Source organism: Urocampus carinirostris, chromosome 1 (assembly GCF_059441175.1).
Source record: "Urocampus carinirostris isolate Australia breed hairy pipefish chromosome 1, RoL_Ucar_1.0, whole genome shotgun sequence".
NCBI classification, from domain to species: Eukaryota; Metazoa; Chordata; class Actinopteri; order Syngnathiformes; family Syngnathidae; genus Urocampus; species Urocampus carinirostris.
In genome coordinates, this window is record NC_142349.1 from 76,321,152 (window position 1) to 76,341,514 (window position 20,363).

A 20,363-nucleotide genomic window follows, 5' to 3' on the forward strand; every position below is an offset into this window, starting at 1 on the left:
TTTTTGAAGTCAACAAGACGCTATCATTAGCATTAGTTTGTTAGCAGGAGTGGCTAGTGTTAGCAAGCTAGCACGATAGAAACGTCGAGACACTTATTTGGATCGCCAATAGTCCGACTTAGAAATTGAGTTAGTCTTTTTGTATTTTTAATACTCGTTCATGTTAAGTCCGTGTATACTTTGTTTCTGTACTACAAATTCTTTGTGGTAGCAACCAAGAACCAATGCTAAATGCTAGCTTGCTAACGATCAATCTTTTTGTTTGCTCTTTAGCGTCCTAGCTTTTGTAGCTAATGTTTCGCAAGTTAACCACAGCTTGCCTGTATCCTTTTTTTCTGTACTATATGCCCAAAATTCTTTACGGCACCAACGAAGAAGAAAAAAAACACCTGAGGAAGAAGCTAAGTGTGTCAATCAAAATAGATCAACGCGGGATAAATAAATGGATATAGAGGAAAGAGTCATCGATTCAACCGCCAATTTCTAGTCCTGTTCGGATTTACGTAGTCCAAATTTTCTCACGATTGGACAGGATATGAAAACAGTTACAATGGATCCCTGGTCACAATCATGTGCTAATAGCGCTTTTGCTAGCCCGAATCAATTGGTGATGGCGCCGCGTTTGCCGGTCCAGAGTTCCCGTAGCTCCACCTTGCAACCCAAGTCCCTGAGAGCGGCCTTGGCGGCGTCTCCGCATCCCGGGTGGGAGCGCAAGGCTTGGAGGACCAGGGTCTCGGCACCCAGTTCCAGGACCGGCTGACGGAAGTTGGGCTGGTGGGACACCAGGTTCCTCAGGAGCATGCAGGCCTGTTTCTGAGGAGGACAAGTGCAATAGAGACACCACATTTACTCATGGGAATCCTCTACCATTACATGTATTTACGAGTGTTTTTGTCTTTCCCCAAAAATTAAAAAAGGACCAGATATGTTTCGGAGCAGACCGTGTATCCGCCTCGCTCCAGAAATATACACAAAGAGCAGAGGAATCTTGACAGGAGAGGGAGAAGCGGTTGATGGATGTTCATCAGTGTCCAAACAACGTTCTCATTCGTCTAAGAGACGATCAGCGTTCTTATACCCTCCGGAGCAAAAACATCACGTCAGAAATATCACACATTGCTTCGTGTCTTTTTAACTTCTTTTGCTCTAACTTCATTTTTTTCTTTTCTCTCTCTCTTCCTACCCTTCTTGCTTACTTTTCTCCTTTCTCTCCTTCTGTCTTTCTAGTTCTCTTTGGATTTCTTTCTTCCTCTCGATTTCTTTTCCCCCTCTCTCAGGACTTTTTATTTTTTGTCTCTCACGCTCTCTCCCTCTCTCTCTTTTTCTTTCTTTGTCCCTCCCTCTTTCTCTTATTTCTTTTTCTTTAATCTACTAGTCCGGCCCCCGACAGAATGTTTGTTCTATCGTGTGGCCCCCCGAGTTCAACCGTTTTAAATGGTGTATTTTTGTGGAAATGGGACCCGGCATTATTATCATTATCGTAATAATTATCGTTTTATAGATTTGATCATATCATCAAACATCTCATGGTGAAATAAAATGTGCTAAAGAATTAGCTTTTTGTTTGGAGAGCGGTTTTATTGAATTTTGTCTTCATGGATATGGTGTAGCTCTCTCAAGTAAAATTACAAATTATTTTTTAATTTATGCCTCTTTGAGTCAAAAAGGTTCTAAAGGGGGGTCAAAATGGGCGTGGGGCTTACCTGCACGTTGCCAACACCTGGATGAGACTTCATGGCCTGCACGGCAGCCAGGGCTCCGCCTTCCTCCATGATGGTCAGGCAGTTCTTGGGCTTCCGTAAAGCCAGGACGGAGAGACAGGCGCAGCCTTGCTCGCACACCTTGGAGAAATTTGATATACGAGTTTTAATCGGAACCAAAATCTGACAACGGAAAATCCAGTTCGCGCGCAGTACCACAGGCGACCACAAGAGACCGCCTACCGCTCATTACTGCAGCATTGCTGGGGGTGTGTACATTTTATTAACGTCACGGCAGCTGGGTGGTTAGCGCGCAGCCCCACAATGTGGAGGTCGAGGGTTCGAATCCCGTATGGAGTTTGCATGTTCTCCTTGTGCCTGCATGTGTTTCTTCCTGGTACTCTAGTTTCCTCCCAACAACAGGTTAATTGGCCAGTTCAAATCGTCCCAAGGTGTGAATGAGCCCTTCCCTCTACTACGGCCTACCCTTTAAAGTTCCTCCATAAACTCCAGCTGGTCCAGAACTCTGCTGCCCACATTATCCCCATCAACCAAAATTTCACCAACAAAATCCTTCTGTACACCCACAAGGCCACCCATTTCCCTTACTTTCCGACCTCCTTTATAGACCTTCCCCCTACCTCAATCTCACCATACCCGTTGCCCGCCTCAGCTCCATGGGGAGCAGAGCTTTCAGCCACTCTGCCCCCCAACTCTGGAACTCATTATCGCTTAACCTCCGAAATGTTGCCACCGAGTCCATCTTGAAAAGGTTTGCAGCGCACACTTCATATCATCTAGGAGAAATTAAAGGTTTATTATTGTTGCAATCAAATCCATATTACTCATCATATGTGCAAATTATCTTGTTATTTTCTTAGCTTCAGCTAACTGTTAGCATGTAGCGTAAATGCTAAGGGTAAACTTTGCATGGGTTGGAAATAAAACGGGAAGGCATTGCCAACAATCGCTGGGAACACAATCCAAGTCATACATTTAATGATTCATGGATTAATTATTTTTATTAAGGAGAAGCATCTCTTGATTAGGCTACAGTTAGCTGAAGCTACCTTGGAGCAGACCGTAAACAAAAGACAAAAGCACAAAAGTTTGACGGGGAGGGAGACGTCGTTTATTGATATTCGTCAGCGTTCAAAAAGCGTTCTCATTTGTCTAAGAGACAATCAGCTTTCTTATACCCTCCGGAGCAAAAACATCACGTCAGAAATATCACATGATGCTTAGTGCGTCCTCTTTCGATGACGCGCTTGTTTTTCTCAGAGTGCACGCTTCCAAGAATTGACAGTGTTCCTCTTAGAATCGACCCATCCCAGCCAATATCGTTTTGCGATCGCCGTGACCCAGCCAAGTTCCCGTCAGCTTTACAAGTTGTTCCAAACCAAGCCGAGTATTATTGCTTCACTGATGTTTAAACTCAGGAGAAACAAGCCTGGAATTTCCTGTCCAAACAAATGTGTCCTCATTATGTCAATAAGCTGTGACTTCATTTTTACACGACACTACGAAAATAACAAGACACTTTGCCGATATGATAAGTAATATAGACTCAGTAACGCCTTGCGACTGGCTGGCAACCAGTTCAGGGTGCCCACTGCCCGAAGACAGCTGAGATGGGCTCCAGCACCCCCGTGACCCTACTGAGGATAAGCGGTGCAGATAATGGATGGATGGACTCAGTAGCAACAATCAAACGTTTTAATGACTATTAACTGTGTGCGCTACAAAACCCGAGCATTTTTAATGAGTGCCTCGGTCCAATCTTTGATGTTCTTCTTGGTGTCTGCTAGGATACTGTAAAACCTCGTTTTACCATCACTTAACGTTTTTCTACATTTTACCACCGCACAAGCAGAAACGAAAGCTGGGTCCAATGGCAAGTATGATAAAAACACAATGCATTGTGGGGGCTTACGGCAGGGACGGTCATGTGCCTGTTGATGGCGATGACGATGAGCTGGACTCCGCCCGTTTTACCGACGGCATCTTTGACATCGTCGTTGCCGGCGATGGCTCGGATGGTGCTCAGGACCTGCCGCACCAATTCCTGCCGGGACAAAAAAAAGCAAAATTAAAAAAAAAAAATGGACGAGAAAGTGCATGGATCACAAGTCGAGTCTCAGGCCCCTGCCTTAAGCTACGTTTTTTTTTTTACTTTCCTAGAATAAAGTGGAATTTCACACTCGGAAGCAGTAGCGCTCTGTCGGGAGTGGTTTGTTTTCAATTAGCCTCCATTTAGCACACAGGCGTCAAACAGGCGACCCGCAAACCCACCAATAGTTTAAATCAGTGAGAGAAGCGCAAGAGGAAAATGAGCTGTAGTATTAAATATTTCCACCGGATGTCACCCAAGCCAGTTAAATCTTGCAAAACAATTGCGGTGGTATTTCTCCATTTCTCTCTGACTCACTTCTTTTCCCCCTCTTTTTCTTTCTCTTGTTCACTCTCTTTCTCTCTCTTTTTCTCTTTTTTCTATTTCTCTCTCACTCTCTAACTTTTTTTTTTTCTCTGTCTTGCTCTCTTTCTATTTTTTTTCTGACTTGACTTGGGGTTTTTGAGTTTTTCCTTGCCCTTATGTAGGTTTTAGATCAGGGGATGGTGTCATAATAGTCTGTGGTTGGCAATAATCTGTGGTCAGTGCAGCCATTTAAGACTCTTTGTGATTTAGGGCTTTTCTAATAAATATGACTTGACTGAGGTTTTTGAGTTTTTCCTTACCCTCGTGTAGGTTCCAGATCAGGGGATGGTGTCATAATAGTCTGTGCAGCGCTTTGAGACTCTTTGTGATTAAGGGCCAAACAAATAAACATGACTCGACTTGTGTAGTAAAATATTAAAAATAAACAGAATAATGTGTAATACTTTTACTCGATTTCCTTTATTTTATATTGTTTTCAGCACTATCCTAAAATCTTCTGAAAGAACGACGAACATAATATGAAATAAATGATGAAATAGCAAAAATGATGTGAGGAACAAAAAAAAAAGTTTCTTTTTTGTAAAATAGCAATTAACAACTTAATTAATTAAATGAATTCATAACGATTAAAATCACCAAAATAGTGTACAGGATTTTAACTAATTTTGATATTTTTTTAATTAGTTTGTGCGTGCAATTTCAAATAGAAAAATTAAATAAGGTATTTATTATATTTGTCTGTACTACTGCATGATCAGATAATTATTGACTGATAATATTGTAATCTGCTGACACCTACAGGTATGGATGAATATTGCAGTGACCAATGCCCAGGGTTGGGTAGAGTTACTTTAACTTGATTACTTTCAATGACTTTTGGATGACTCCAATATCAAATATGCTAATGAAAGACAAAAGAAACTAAATATGAATAAAATAACTCAATTTTGTGCAGTCTTGGAGAGTAACGGAATACATGGAACCTCAAAAATGATGTGGGCAAGCTGTTTGGATTTCTTTTCATTTTGCATTTTAAGTTTTGCCGGAGATCAAAGCCAGGAGAGAAAGCTTACCACGTGTTGTGAGTCATCATTTTATTCATATTGAGTTTCTTTTGTCTTTTATTAGCATATTTGGTATTGGAGTCATCCAAAAGTCATTGAAAGTAATCCAGTTCAAGTAACCCTACCCAACCCTGCCAATGCCATTCTTTTTTGCGTGATAAAACATTTCGTGCGGCAACCTCGACAAAGTCTCAGGACAAACTGGTCGGAAAAACGCCGATCAAGACATTTGTAAAATCCGGATTCTGTCCCGGTCGTACCGCTGACTCGTAGCTGTCGGCGAGGAGCGTCATCATGAGTTTGAGTCCGCCCAGGTCGCAAATATCTTGGCAGAACTCGTTGCGGACCGCCAAGCGGGACAGGGTGGCGCACAGCTCGCTCAAAACCGAGACGTTGGCGCTGTGGGCTGGAGACAAGGAGCAGTTAGATTCCCGAGTTGCGTTCACAAACTGGTAGAACTCTTTTTACAATCGATTACTTTAGTAGTCATAATTTGATTCTGTCGACTGGACAGTTGTGCTAATTATTATTGAGGTCTTTTTGGATGTAATATTACTGCATTGTTTGTCATCCTTGAAGGGGATGACCTCATGAGCAGCCCCTTCTCAAGTTTTCTTACTTTCCTCATGCTGAGGTTTTTGAGTTTTTCCGGGCCCTCATGTAGGTTTTAGATCAGGTGATAAGATAATCAGCACATCCAGATGCAGAGGGGCCCTGATGATGTAGAAACGCTCGGTGTTGTTTTGAACATTCCAGACATTGCGGCGAGGTGGTGGAGCCCACGTTGGGCTTAGTTGGCGCGCTCATTGGAGGAGTCGGCAGACCATTGTGCGGGGAGATGATGGCCAATGAGAAGAGAGCTAAAGGACTTGAGAAAAAGGCTTCCCAGAGACTCCCAACAACACTAATTCGGCCATTTTCGATGGAGTACACTTAGCTAAATTGTTAATGAAATTAAATCTGCCACCGTGTGAAAATGTTGACTTTCTTGTTTATCTTTCCCCCATTAGGAAAAGAGCATGCATTGTTGGGTGAATGAAGTTTGTGATTGGTTAATGGAGTCAGATAACTCCTTCGAACAATTTGGTAAACGCTACATTTTGATGTTAATTCCCAACACTTATCAGTTCGGCAAACTATGTTATCAACGACAATAAAGACAATTCGAATTATTTTGGAATCTCACAAGTCCACACCTATTGACAATAAGAGATCAGCAGTGTTCATTTTACCTGTGAAAAGTGATGGGTCCCGGGGACTCGCATGCTCAAAAATCTATGGGTCCCAACAGAGACCTATGGGTCCCCAAAATTTAGTGTTATCGAGGTTGAAATCGTAAATCGGCGACAAATATATAATAAAAATCTATATATTCATTCAGTTTTAATCATCAAATTATGAATTCATTTTGTGCATCAAATTATTGTTGGTAATATACCGATTAAAGGGATAACCACAAATGTGTCTTTTTTTTTCATTTTCTCCTTTTATACTTTTTTTTCTTAACTTCTTTATACAACAATAATTCGTAATATAATGCATCAAAGCAAGTGAGCCGTTTGAGAGCCGGCTCTCTTGAATGAGTTGAGCCGAAAAAGCCGGCTCTCTAAAAAGAGACAGACTTTCACTACACAGCTCGAACTGGAGATCGGCGTGCAGACGAAAACTCGAACCGCGAGACCAAAACAACATCTGCCTGACCAAAAATTTGGAGTGCGGGAAATCTTTGTTTAAAAAAATTTAATCGGGTAATAATGACAATTTGGTGTCAAAAAAGTTGCGTCCCGGGCAATATTCCCTCTAAGCTGCGCGTGTGCGCATTTGCGCACTGCTCGCACATTCTTGGCGCACAAGAAAATCTAGCCAGCGCACAAAAATGAAGGCTCAAAATGACTCATTAAGAAGCGACTTAAGTCAAAGTTACAGTGCGTGAAGGTCAAAATACACGGGTTCCCCTGACGTTGTGTCCTAAATGCGGTATTTTGAAGTTGAGTAAAGTTGAGTAAAGTTAGTAGTTTGTCGAGAACCGGCTTCTTCGGCTCGTCTCACTAAAAGGAACCGGCTCCTTCGGGTCCTCAACGGCTCTTCGGGTTGTTTTTGCTTCTTTAATCCCATCATGACCAAATATGATGTAAAATGATGCACAAAATAACTTAAAGGAAGGGGGAATAGAAAAAAAAAGAAAAAAATACCAAAATGAAAAAGTAGTGAAAAGCTGAGACAAAAAGAAACAATAGGAAGAGAAAAAAAGAAGGAAAAATTTAGAAAAAAGCCAGAAAAAAAGAAAAAGAAAGAAAAGTAAGAAAAAATTAAATAGAGAACAAAAAGAAAACAGCAACAGCTCGGAAAAAATAAACACAATGAGATTTTTTTAAAGGAATTTTAAAATAATGGGAAAAAAAACACTGAAAGAAGAAGAAAAAGTTTGTGTTGCATTCAAATCATTTCCAATTATACCAAGTGAATCTTGTTGCCAACATTGTACTTCCACTCAAAAATGTGATTAGGTACGGTTCTGTATCTTGCAACCGACTCAATAAGCCCCCAAAAATGTTAATATTATGCGACAAAATATATCAGGAAATCAAAAGAAACGGATATCTTGTGAAAGAATTGTAAAAACAAATGACGTTTGTAGGCCGTACAACCTTTGCAATAGTCTCATCTCATTAGCCGTACCGCTTATCCTCATTAGGGTCGCGGGGGGGCTGGAGCCCATCCCAGCCATCTCCGGGCAGCGGGCAGGTGACACCCTGAACTGGTTGCATAGTACATGAGTCAATTCATTCAAAAGAGAAAAATCATTTTGCATTGCCGGAAACTCAGCAAAATGTAACGTGATGTCAAACTTTGGACATGTTTGATGATTAATTAACTTGCCGCACTTGGGATTATGGTGGCTCACTGTTGTTTCAAGCGTTGCTCACCGACTTTGTGTGAACGCTCAGACCCGTAAGGAAAATGACAGGGAACATTGGTCCCGGGGACGCACGTTGATTTGAGACGATGCGTCCCCAGCAAAAATCATGCGTCTAGGACGCAGGGACGCGGGCAAACCAAAACACTGGATCAGCCATCCGTCCTACCTTTGGCCGCCTCAATTAAGACCTTCAGCCCGTCGTGCTGAAGAACGATCATCTTGGCGTGCTCGTGAGCCTGCCCGAAGGTCACCCGCACGTCGTCGTCGTAAGTCATGATCCTCAGCGCCGCAGAAGCTTCCTTGACCAACTCGGCGCTGCCGCCGTGCCGTTTGACGGCGTCCGTCAAGGAGGACAAGACGCCCGCCTTGATCAGATCCTGCCGGTTCTGCTCGTGTTTCAAACAAGAGTGACGCACCACGGAAACGGCGGCTCCTGTCACCGAAGAATCCGCTCGGTGCTTCTCGAGAACGTCCAGAAGCAAACGCTGGCCAGCAGCATCCAACAAGTCCGGTTGTCCGTCCATCAGCGCCGCCAAGGCGGATAGAGAGTCGAGCGTGGCTTCAGGATCTCCGAGACTCTTCTGGCAGTGAGAGAGGATGATGGGATAGGCTCCTTTCTGGGCCGCCAGGAACCTTTGAGCGAATCCCTGCGAACATTGCTCGGTGAAACACTTGAAATGGGAGGTCACTTCTGAGCTGTTAGCCGACTCTTGTGCAATACGGAGAGACTCCAAGGCCTGCGGGATAAGAGCATGAGGTGAGGAGATCTCAGGGTTGATGACCGTCAAGTTGAACATCTACCTGTAATATCTCATGCGTTTGCTCCTGTGGTTTGTCTTCAGGTTGCGCAGAAGGTACAGCTTTTATAATGCAGCTGAGGTCCACACCTGCATGGATACAGCAAGGCAAGTTTATATTCTACTGCACAGGTGTCAAACAGGCGGCCCGTGGGCCAGATCAGGCCTGCTAAGGGATTGAATCCAGCCTGCGAGACAACACTCAGAGAAGCGCAAGAGAAAAACAAGCTGCAGGTTCAAATACGTCCACTAGATGTTGCCAAAGCCAGGTGCCTCAAACAAAGTACACTGTACTTGTATTCATTTCACTCTCTTTTCTACCCCTTTTCTCCCACTCTGTCTCTTTCACTCTCTGTGTCTCTCTTTTACTCTTCCTTTGTTGCTCTTTGTCTCTCTTTCTTCCTCTCCCTTCCCCCTCTCTCATGACTTCTCTTTTAATCTCTTTTGTTTCTCACGCTCTCTCCCTCTCTCTCTTTCTTTGTCCCACCCTCTCTCCTTTTCCCTCCCTCTTTCTCTTATTTCTTTATCTCTCTTTAATCTACTAGTCCGGCCCCGACAGAATGTTTGTTCTATCGTGTGGCCCCTGAGTTAAAATGAGTTTGACACCCCTGTTCTACTGGCAATGGACTCCGGCGCATCACTCTTGCTGCTGCTGGAACTTAGTGCAGCCTTAGTTTCTGTGGACCATAATATATTACTAGAACAGTTAGAAAAATGGATTGGTCTCTAAGGAACCGTCCTCTTATGGTTCAGATCCTACCTCTCAGATAGGACACACTGTGTTAAATATGGTAAAATGACATCTGATCCCTTTGGTGTTACCTGTTGTGTTCCACAGGGTTCAGTACTTGCCCCCCTTATTTTCAGCATTTACATGCTTCCATTGGGTGAGATTATTTGCAAGTATGTTTAATGTGGGCTTTTACCCCCCAGGGTGGAGTTAAAGAGCCTCATGGCATGAGGAAGAAATAATCTTCTCAGTCCGTTCGTGGAACTAGTGACATTATGTAAAGAATATCAGCAACGTTTTTGAAGCAGAGAGGTACTTTTTGTGCCTAATTAGCACCGAGGCCTACTAGTTTGATATGCATTTCTAAAATAAGAATAAGGCTCATTTAACCACTAATACAAAATCCTTTTATAAGGACCCTGAGATATAACATATCAAATATAAGCTCATTATCCAAATAATTATGAAATAATTAATCCTGTATTTAAAGACATTGATCATGTCAATGATTTTGCATGTAAGTTAGAAATCCCATCCCCTAAAAAAATCACAATTATCACAAGTTCACGGGCTGCTCAGCAGTTCTCAAGGAGCATGCTGGTCCATGCGGGTACCACCTTTGTGAACCTGTTTTGGGGAATTGTTTTTTTTTTAACGAATATTTTTCCCTGTTTTATGAAAACAAAAAGATATACATTTTTGTTTTGATTGCGTTTCCCCACTATTTATCAGAAGTTAATTTTCAGTTTTTGTGATCTGATCTTTTCTACCTCATGTAGACAAACTGTCTTGCACAAAGAGAGGACCTATCTACCAGTTTCTTAAATCCATATCTAGATAATAGATTCATTTATTGTGCACAGTGCTGCACTACTCTCCAGTCTCCCAAAGTCCAAAATCAAGAGCCTTCAGCTGGTACAAAATGCTGCAGCGAGGTTTTTAACGAAGACAAGAAAGTTGGATCACATGACCCCGATTTTAGCTAACATGCATTGGCTCCCCGTTAGCCTAAGATGTGATTTAAAGATTCTGTTGGTAGTATACCAAATCATGCATGGACTTGCTCCCTCATATCTTTTAGATTTAATTTCCCCCTATTTTCCTGTCCGGAGCTTTTGCTCTGAAAACGCTGGTCTACTAGTGATCCCAAGAGCCAAGAAGAAACCTGACAGTGTTCTCCATTTGGGCCCCGGTGCTGTGGAATGCTCTTCCCCCTGAGATTAGATCTGCAACCTCAGTGGAAATGTTTAAATCTAAGCTCAAAACACACCTCTACACTAGAGCATATGAATAACCTAGATTTTATGTTGCTAATATGTGTATTGTTTGCCCTCGTGTAGGTTTTAGATGAGAGGAGGGAGTCATAATAGTCTGTAATAATAGTTTGCAATAGTCTTTGATCTGTGCAGCCCTTTGAGACTCCTTGTGATTAAGAGCTATACAAATGAACATGACTTGACTATAAAAGCTCTGAAGGATGAATGCATACGTTTTTTGGAAAAACACAAAGGAAAATGAGCAAAAAAAAACTTGAATAAAGAACGGTCCGAAAAACATTTTTTTTTAAAAAACTCTGCTTAAAGGCGTGAAATTTATATGATTAAGTAGAAAAATACGTCTGTGACCCCTGCACTACATGAACAGTCTTTGATAGATTGAGAGATCATGAGACATGGTCACGTCTAATGCATCTAATAATGATTTACCAAATATGCATGCTAGTTACCAAGGATGACAAACGAAATAAATTTAAAAATAAAAACCTTGGGAGGTGAACTGCTCCTCAGCTTCTCTCAAAGCTTCATCGGGTAACATTTCAAATTCTTCGATGTTTTCCGTCACTGCCGCGTCAAATGTTGCCTGGGTGATCCTACGGAGAGCCATTTTTACAAAAATCAACTTTTGATACAAATAGTAAAGATTGTCTTTGTCTTGAAGTCGTTTTTAATGATAAATTACAAACGTCAACGCCCAGTTGTTATCAATGAAACCGCGGCTTCCTATTTACGCATTTTACGTACTCACGCTCCGCTGGTGATACATATCTAAATTGCGTAATTTCCGTTGTTTTGTTTGTGAATTCGCAACCGTGTAAAATGGTCCTTCATCTTGATATGTTCGGGTGAAACGTAATGCTACAAAACAACGTTCTGCATTTATTCAAGTCCAGTCAAGACATGTTTATTTGTATAGCCATTTAGCACAAAGACTCTCTGTAGCTCGTCTTGGAGTCAAGAGATTGCAGTTCGAATCCCGACTCCTCCGTGTTACATCTCAAAGTGTCCTTGGGTAAGACACTGAACCCCTAATAAGTCAAATAAGCAGGTTGACGCCTTGCATGGCTGCACAGCAAGATAGAGAGCATTCTCCATTCTATGGAATGATCGGCCCTCTGAGATTCGATCTGCAACCTCAGTGAAACACAACACAACTTAAAACACACGTATATTCGTATATTGAGATCATGGGCAGCCTTGCCAGCAGCTCCGTGTTACTTTGCTCTTTTAGTGATTTATTGTTTTTATTGTCTGCTTCTATCTTTGGTGTTTTTCATCCCGTTTGACAACTACACTTTAGAGGACTTTCTGTCCTATGGTTCTGGGTTTTAACGCACAAAAATGCATTGCTTCGAGGAATCGACTCCTTGCACTGAAGAATTCTCGCGCCGGTGTGATGAAGGTGCCCTATCGTGGGTACAGAACCGGAGCTAGCTAAGCGGCTAGCGGTGTTATAAGCCTTTGGCACCAAACAAGACCGACAAACTGGCTGTGCTGGTGAAAAACATCAAAGTGTACAGGGAGTACAGTTTGTTGTGTTCTACAGAAACGTGGCTCACGATTAGCATCCCGGACGCTAACGTGGAGCTACCTGGCTTCAGCGCTGTTAGGGCAGACAGAGACACAAACGCCTGCGGGAAGCAGAGAGGAGGCGGACTCGCTATCTACGTGAACAGGAGGCGGTGTAACCCTGGGCACAAAGATTTCCATCTGCTGCAGGGACGTCGAACTTTTGGCCTAGCGTGTGACGTCATCCACTCCGCTGTTGCTAAACTACAACACAGTACCCCAAGGCATCCTGTTAATCTGTTAATAAACAACACAAGGATACTGCTGGAAGCGTGAATTTCCCTACAAGGATGAATAAAGTATCTATCTATTCTATATCTCATGATGGATGACCTTATGTGCTGCACCTTCTCAATGTTTCTTAATTTCCTCATGCTGAATTTTTCAGTTTTTCCTTGCCATCATGTAGGTTACAGATCAGGGGATGGTGTAAAAATACTCTGTAGTCTGTACAGCCCTTTGAGACGTTTGTGATTAAGGGCGTAAGGGCGTCACAAATAAACATGACTTGACATAGACAGACAGACAAAGACAGATGTAATTCATAGATGCCAGAGAGACAGACAGACATAAACATGATATGATGACAGATTGGCAAACAGATAGTTTTGAGGATAGACCGATAGACAGACATGATAGGTGGGTAGGTAGATAAACAATAATAATAAAAAAGATAAAATAAAATAAAAAATAATGAGGTCTCAGCTATACAAAGACCAAGAAATGGAGAGGGGTAAAAAAGCCAGCATCTGTTGGTAAACCAAGATCTGGGTCTGGATGGATTACGTCAATATTACGTTCACGATCCTCTCTCGTTCTTTTATCTTTTTTCATTTTCATTTTTTATCCTATCGATTGTTTTTTTTTACTGGAACATAACAGCACTCATTTTATCACGCAGAATAGGGGAAGCCTTGTGACGTCACCAAATGGGCGGAGCCTGCTCGTCATGAGTTTGAACTTGTGGGGACGCTTGAGGCTCTCTTGGACGTTGCCGAGAGGAGACACTTCCTGCCAAATAGTGAGCCGCCATATGACGTCACCGCAGCGGCCTTTTCCTGCCGTTTATTGTTCGGATGATTAATGGAATTAATCCGAAAATGAGGAAATGCAATTGAATTTATTTTTCAAATTTGGCAGGAGTTTCCTAAACTTACATTTCCCCGTTTTAGTTTCAGCATAATTGTTTTTGTACATCAAAACTAAATACGTTAAAATAGTTTACGTCCGAGAAAATTATTGAAAATTTCATAATGAATATACAGATCCAAAAAAGATGCTTTAAAGATATGAAACCCATAATAAAACTAAATGGGGCGCCAGGACCCTCGCCTCCCCCCAAAAAACCCACGACCCGAGTGTAAGCGGTGCAGAAAATGGATAAATGGGATTCAATTCATTACATGCATAGCCTTGGCCACCAGGGAGCAGTAAAACACAAACTTGTCAAAACGACAAAGAAGAGTGCCTTCACTCGCATCCTTAATGCTTTTTGATTGTTATTTTTTTTTGTTAACTTGACAAATATTGGCAATTTCAAATCATTCAATAAACTAAAATAAAATAAAGTGCAAGGAAAAGTGAGGTATGGTTAAAACAAATACATAACCTGTGTATGATAAACTAATGAATGTCAGGGGCTGAAGAAAACCTTCTTGGGGACCGGATGTGGCCTGCAGGCCTTGGCTTTGCAGCGCTTCTCGCTTATTTTTTGTCACATCCCCCTCGGAAGAAGAAATCCTCTCGGAATTGCTAACAAAATCCAGTATTGCCTTTCCAATCGGATTATTGCCAGCATGGAAACTTAGTCAATGTTTAGGTTTAAGAAATAGCATGATAGATAGATAGATAGATAGATAGATAGATAGATAGATAGATAGATAGATAGATAGATAGATAGATAGATAGATAGATAGATAGATAGATAGATAGATAGATACTTTCTTTATCCCTGTAGGGAAATTCACACATCCAGCAGTATCCTTGTGTTAAAAAATAAAATAATAAAATAAAAGATATAGAATAAAAAATACCCAATATAACGTGCTGATATTTAAATAGTGTTACGAAAAATACACACTGTAATAAAAATAGGGTAATATGCAAATCTGGGGGTGGGATTTTAATGTGGACTTTTACTCCCCTGGGTGGAGTTAAACAGCCTCATGGTATGAGGAAGAAATGCTCTACTCCAGCTCTTGTTGTAAGAATAAGAAGAATATGTTTGTGTAACTACTTTGTAACAAATATCTGCACTTTTTTCCTGCTTTTCAACTCTCTGAACTCTGGAAGTATTGTTAGATTTCCAGTTCTTCCTGTTATTGTGTCCACGGCAGGACACAAACAAACTGGCTTTTTTATGAGCATGCAATCGTTTTGGATAATAGATTAATTGCTTTTGTGATGAAATGCCAACATCGTCTTGTTCCGCGTGTCATATAAATGTGCTCATGTTTTAGACGTGGCGTCGGCATCCACTTCCTCCCATTTTACAGCGAAGGCGAAGAATCATTTCAATATTGCCTATACATTAGGGGTGTCAAACCCATTTGAACTCGGGGGCCACACGATAGAACAAACATTCTGTCGCGGACCGGACTAGAAGATTTAAGAGAAAGATAAAGAGAGATAAAGAAATAAGAGAAAGATCGGGAGAGAAAAAGAGAGTGTGGGATAAGGAAAGAGAGAGAGGGAGAAACAAAAGATAAAAAGTTGTGAGAGAGGGGGAAAAGAAAGGGAGAGGAAGAAAGAAATCCAAAGAGAAATAGAAAGACAGAAGGTGAGAAAAGGGAAAAGAGAGCTGCGAAGGGTAGGAAGAGAGAAAGAGAAAAGAAAGAAAAGGAAGAAGGAAGTTAGAGCAAAAGAGGTTAAAAGACACAGAGAGTGAAAGAGACAGAGACGGAGTGGGAGAAAAGGGGTGGAAAAGAAAGAGAGAGAGAGAGGAATAAATACATGTACATATTTCAACCTGCAGCTTGTTTTTCTCTTGCGCTTCTCTGAGTGTTGTCTTGCGGGCCGGATTCGATCCCTTGGCGGGCCGCCTGTTTGACACATGTGCTATACATCCTAATATTCTTTTTCTATACACTTTTATATTACTAGAGTCAAAGAATCCTGTTCAGTTATATTGCAAATTTAAAAAAATCTTGCGAACCAGGTTGAAAAGGGATTTTTCTTGTAGTAGTGTCAAGGTTGCTATGGCGCCCAATTGGCCCCGCCCATATGGCGCCAGCTGCCGCGCATTGAAAGATTGGCTTTACGTCTATTTAAGCTCAGTGCTCTCATTTTTCCTTTGTCAGTCCGTCAAAGAATCTCTGCCCCGCAAGATGTGGGTTTTGACTCGGTCCTGTTTCCTCTTGGTATTCCCTGTCCGGTATTGTTCCTGTTTATTTTTGTCCTGTTTGATATCGGTTTTGAGTTTCGTTCCCGTCTATTTTTGTCCTGTTTATTTTCGATATCCCGTTTCATTATCTATCCTGTCTGTCCCGTCCTGTATCGACCCATCTGTTCGATATCAACTCGAGCAATTGGTGTCGATCTCGTCGGCTTCTGGCTTCCTGTCTTTCCACGCCAGACCGCTGCCTAACATGCATGACTCCCCATTTTCCGTAAAATAAAAGGCTTGCGTGAGAACGTCACGCATTTGGGTCCTGATCCTGTTCCGGTTCTTGACAATATATATGTACAGTAAAGAAAATAAGCATTTAAACACCCTGCTATTTCTTCCACTTAGAAATCATGGAGGGGTCTAAAATTTTCATCCTAGGTGCATGTCCACTGTGAGAGAGATAAACTAAAAAGAAAAATCCAGAAATCACAATGCATGATTTTTTTAACAATTTATGTGTGTGATACAGCTGCAAATGAGTATCTGAACACCTGGGTATTATCTCGAATTCTGACCCTCAAAGACCTGTTAGTCCACCCATTAGAAGTCCACCGACACTTTGAATAGACAAGGCAACTGATTGATAAATTGACAACTAATCCATTATCCTATTAATTAATTTTATATTATTTTTTAACTGTTTAAACACGCTTTTATCTGCTTTTCAAAAGCAAATAGTCATCAATGTATAAGTGTCGTCCATTATACAAAGGGTTCCTACAGCTAAAGGCAAGTTGAATTCTGTCAGAACCAGAACAGATGGTAGACCCAAACGCGTTTCACAAAAAGCTTTATTGAAGAATCGAGGAAGTCAGGTGCGGGAAACAAACATCAGCGATCCGGTGCTCGCTGGGCAGGAGGAGCAAGGAGCTCACGGGATCGGCGGGCGATCATAGCGTGGTCGGTGGGCAAAAACAGGTCAAGTAGCCAGAGCGGGAGATCGGAGCGTGGTCACTGGGCAAAACCGGTTCAAGTAGCCGGAGCGGGAGATCGGAGCGTGGTCGGTGTGCAAAAACAGTTCAAGTAGCCATAGCAGGAGATCAAAGCGTGGTCGATGGACAGAACGGGTCAAGTAACCGGAGACGATCGGGAAGTCAGGGACAGACGAGCAGGAAACAGGAGAGGACGGGACAGACAGGAGCCAGAGTCAAATAGTGCTTGCCTTGCGTATGCAGAGGTTCGCTGACAGACTGACCAGGAGTGAATGGAGTACTGAGTTTAAATAGGAGGGAAACCAATCGGGCCACACAGCAGCAGCTGGCACCAAACAAGCGGGGATAGGTGAGGGCAATGAGCAATCATGACAAATTCAAGACTTTTAAAGACTTTTAATACTTTTTTAAATCAAATTTTAATTCAAAAAAACACACAATTGAAAATAAAAAAAAGACAAATATTTCTTACACACAATACATTGAGCCTCGTACACATTACCTGGCACAGATTTTAGCCGTGGCCAAAGACGTTCGTCTTTTAGCCACATTTAATTCAATGTACACTTTCTGGGCATGCTCCAAAGTAAACGTCTTTGTCCGAAGTTGCAATGTGTATATTGAGTAGATCCAAAACATGTGTCCGACTGAAACCACATCACCGTTTTGGTAGTTCCACGAAAGTTAATCTATGAATTATTAAAAAAGACAATTGATAAATGTTACTACTGTAAATCTTTTTAGTTCCAACAAATATAAATCCTTTCAATGTGTTCGCAATACCTTGAAAATTGGATTTAAGACATTTGGATGCCAATTACGGCGTTATTTTTAGAGTTTTAGAATAAATAATTCAATGCCTTTTTCTCACGACCGGCACACAAGGTAGACCCAGTCGCGTAACGTTTTCTCGTAATTTTATTGAAAGAAAGAGGAAGGGTAGCGCCCGCGATCCGACTGGACGCTGCAAGCAAGTCGCTCTCGCAATCGGATTGTGCTTCGAACGCGGAAGTGGATCTTCCGTAGAAAAACGGGTCGGTAGCCGGGACTGCTAGAGCAAAGCGTGGTCGGGGTCGGAAACGAGTCATAAGCCAGGACAGGAGAGTAGACGTAGTCAGGATCAAAAACGGGTCATAAGCCGGGACGGGAGAGCAGACGTGGTCGGGAACAAAACAGGTCGTAGCCGGAGACAAGCGGGAGCAAAAACGGGACAGGTGGGAGTCAAGGTCGAAAAAGGCTTGCCTAGTATACACGGAGGTTCGCAGACAGACTGACCACAGGGGAATGACAGGACTGGGCTAGAACAGTGACAGGGAGCCAATCAGAGCCCGCAGCGGTTGTCGCCAAATTAGTGGGCACAAGAGATCCATATCGGACACCTTTTAAGATTTTTCAAGGATCTGCGGAAACCCTGACTGAGTATCTTTGTATTGAATGAACTTCTTTACAGCCCTTCGAGACTTTTTGTGAGGACTAGACTAGTTTAGACTCAAATAATGGCAGTCCACCTGTGTGGATTTTACATTTATTTATGAATGGTTTATCTATAACGCAAATAGAGTCATTCTCGCTGTCATGATAAATCATTAATTTCACCTGTGCCCACTCATTTGGCGCTAGCCGCTGCAAGCTATCTGATTGGCCCTCTATCCCTTTTTAAGCCCAGTCCCGTCCCTCTCCTTTTGTCAGTCCGTCTGCGAACCTCAGTTGATACAAGGCAAGCTTTTTTGACCCTGACTCCCACCTGTCCCGTTTTTGCACCTGTTTTTTCACCTGTCCGTTCCTGATCTCCCCGTCTGTCTCCAGCCACGACCTGTTTTTGGATACCGACCACGTCTGCTCTCCCGTCCCAGCTTTTACAACCCTGATAAACAGAACAGAAATATGGTGTAAGATTATTTTGTAAGGAAAATCCGACAGTTTGTAAGGGCATGGAGCCCTGGAGCGCGACAGGTATGCGATTGGCTGAGGTTGACAGGTATGGAATCGAACGGCAGTGAAGCGTTAAAGACGACTTTAGACAGGGCTGCTCCGAGTTACGACTCCAGTCAGGGAAGGAATAAAACTCGCATCCCAAGGCCCCGCTTATTGGACACCAGGGGTGGGGAAGAAGGGGGGTCCCGACGTTACTACTCGTCCCCCCCTTGAGCGATGTTCGCCTTACGTGACGTGATGAGGTCGCCCCCGGCTAGCTTGGTGCGCATGCCCATTAAGGAGGACGCAGCGTGCATTATTTGGCAACAGACGCGGCGACGGCGGCGGGGAGGGCCGAGAAAAAAAAAGGAAAAAAAAAGAACAGAAAAAGGAGATATCCCCCCCTCATCCCCGGTTTGGAAAAAGCCACCATTTATAACATTCCTTGGTCGAACGGCGGACGAGAAGCCACCGAGTAAGTTCACAATGTGGGAGTTTTAATGTCTGTGCGGGGGGGGATAAAGTGGAAGTTTTTCGTTGTATTCGTCGAGGGGAAACAGCCCCCCCCATTTTAGAAGATGGCTGTTGAAAAGTAACACGACACGGGACGGGGGTGTCCCACGACATGAACGCAATAAATGGCGCTTACCGGAGCTGGGGAGGGTGGTCGCCCGGTGGAACCAAGCGGGGTTTTAGAAGCGTTTCCTGGCGTACCTAGACACTGTTTTCCTCAGGGAGGGGGCACCAAGGTAAACATGGCGGCCCCTCCTCTTTCTCCCTTGATTGTTACACTGAAGTTTGACTGTAAAATGGAAAAAAGCGGGATTTTAGTGAAAGTTATAGCCCCCCCTCCCCTTCTCCTTTGCGTGAAACGACGACTGTCCCAGGTCAGTTTTTCGGGTCCAGTTCTTGGTTCTTGACCATTGGCAAGCATCTTTAACAAGGGAGAGGTTCCTTTATATCCCCCCAATCTTGGCTTCCATTTTGGAATCACCGACTTTGAAGTATGGTGTCCCCAATTTGGCTAGCTTAAGTGCTTGTTGTTGTTTGTGACGCTAACGTTAGCATGCTAACTTCTAAGAGGCGACGTCAACATGGGGAAAGCCGGTGCCTAGCACATGGTTTTAGTTATTTATTAAATGATGGGGGGGGTTTATAAACTTGTTACTTTTTGGACTTTTTGGTGTTTAATCTTACTTTCGTTTTGAAAAGAGTCCAGTCGCTACTCGTGCTATCTATTAGCTAATCTTCCTACTTGTAGCCGTGACAAGCGTAGTCTTAAAGCTGCGCGTGCGCGTCTCCACGCACGCGCCGCACACATGCACGGGGTGACATCTATTCGGTGGGTTCGGGGAATTCGGGATCCGAGGAAGACAGGATGGAATGTATCTTGGTTTTCTATGTTCGGGACTCTGAAAAGCTTAAAGGGACAGGTGTCAAACACGCGGCCTGCGAGACAGCTACCCAGAGAAGCACAGGAGAAAAATCAGCTGTAGTTTACTCGCAAGAAACTGGAGCTATTGTACTTTCTGTCTTTCTGAATCTTTTTCTAAATTTCTCTTTCCCTATATATGTCACCCTTAAGCTGTTTTTCTCAGTTTGTCATTGTTTCTTTTTTTCATTCTCTCTCGCTCT

The 20,363-nt window shown here is 42.8% G+C and overlaps 2 protein-coding genes across 6 annotated transcripts in view; one reads left to right on the forward strand and one right to left on the reverse strand.

Annotated features, from left to right (window-relative positions):
• Window positions 1–464: 464 nt before the first annotated feature.
• armc6 (armadillo repeat containing 6) lies at window positions 465–11,663 on the reverse strand. 2 transcript variants are annotated; one of them, XM_088352381.1, is made up of 7 exons: window positions 11,412–11,663; window positions 8,923–9,008; window positions 8,288–8,858; window positions 5,462–5,607; window positions 3,634–3,765; window positions 1,704–1,841; window positions 465–813 (listed from the first exon to the last, which is right to left on the reverse strand). In XM_088352381.1, exons 1-7 carry the CDS (start codon window positions 11,530–11,532, stop codon window positions 601–603), a joined length of 1,407 nt encoding a protein of 468 aa, XP_088208507.1. In that variant the 5' UTR covers window positions 11,533–11,663; the 3' UTR covers window positions 465–600. The 2 variants fall into 2 exon arrangements, with proteins under 2 accessions (XP_088208507.1, XP_088208516.1); XM_088352390.1 differs by lacking the exons at window positions 465–813; window positions 1,704–1,841 and adding an exon at window positions 2,828–3,160.
• A 7,355-nt stretch (window positions 11,664–19,018) lies between these two features.
• The window catches only part of LOC148377014 (transcriptional repressor p66-alpha), a 35,679-nt gene continuing 34,334 nt past the window's right edge, over window positions 19,019–20,363 (forward strand). For 2 of the 4 annotated variants that reach the window (XM_088352403.1, XM_088352406.1), the window contains exon 1: window positions 19,477–19,615. In XM_088352403.1, the coding sequence (XP_088208529.1) occupies window positions 19,484–19,615 (132 nt within the window). In that variant the 5' untranslated portion in view covers window positions 19,477–19,483. Of the gene's footprint in view, window positions 19,204–19,356; window positions 19,616–20,363 lie in introns of those variants that run through there. The other 2 variants (XM_088352421.1, XM_088352413.1) reach the window with 2 other exon arrangements.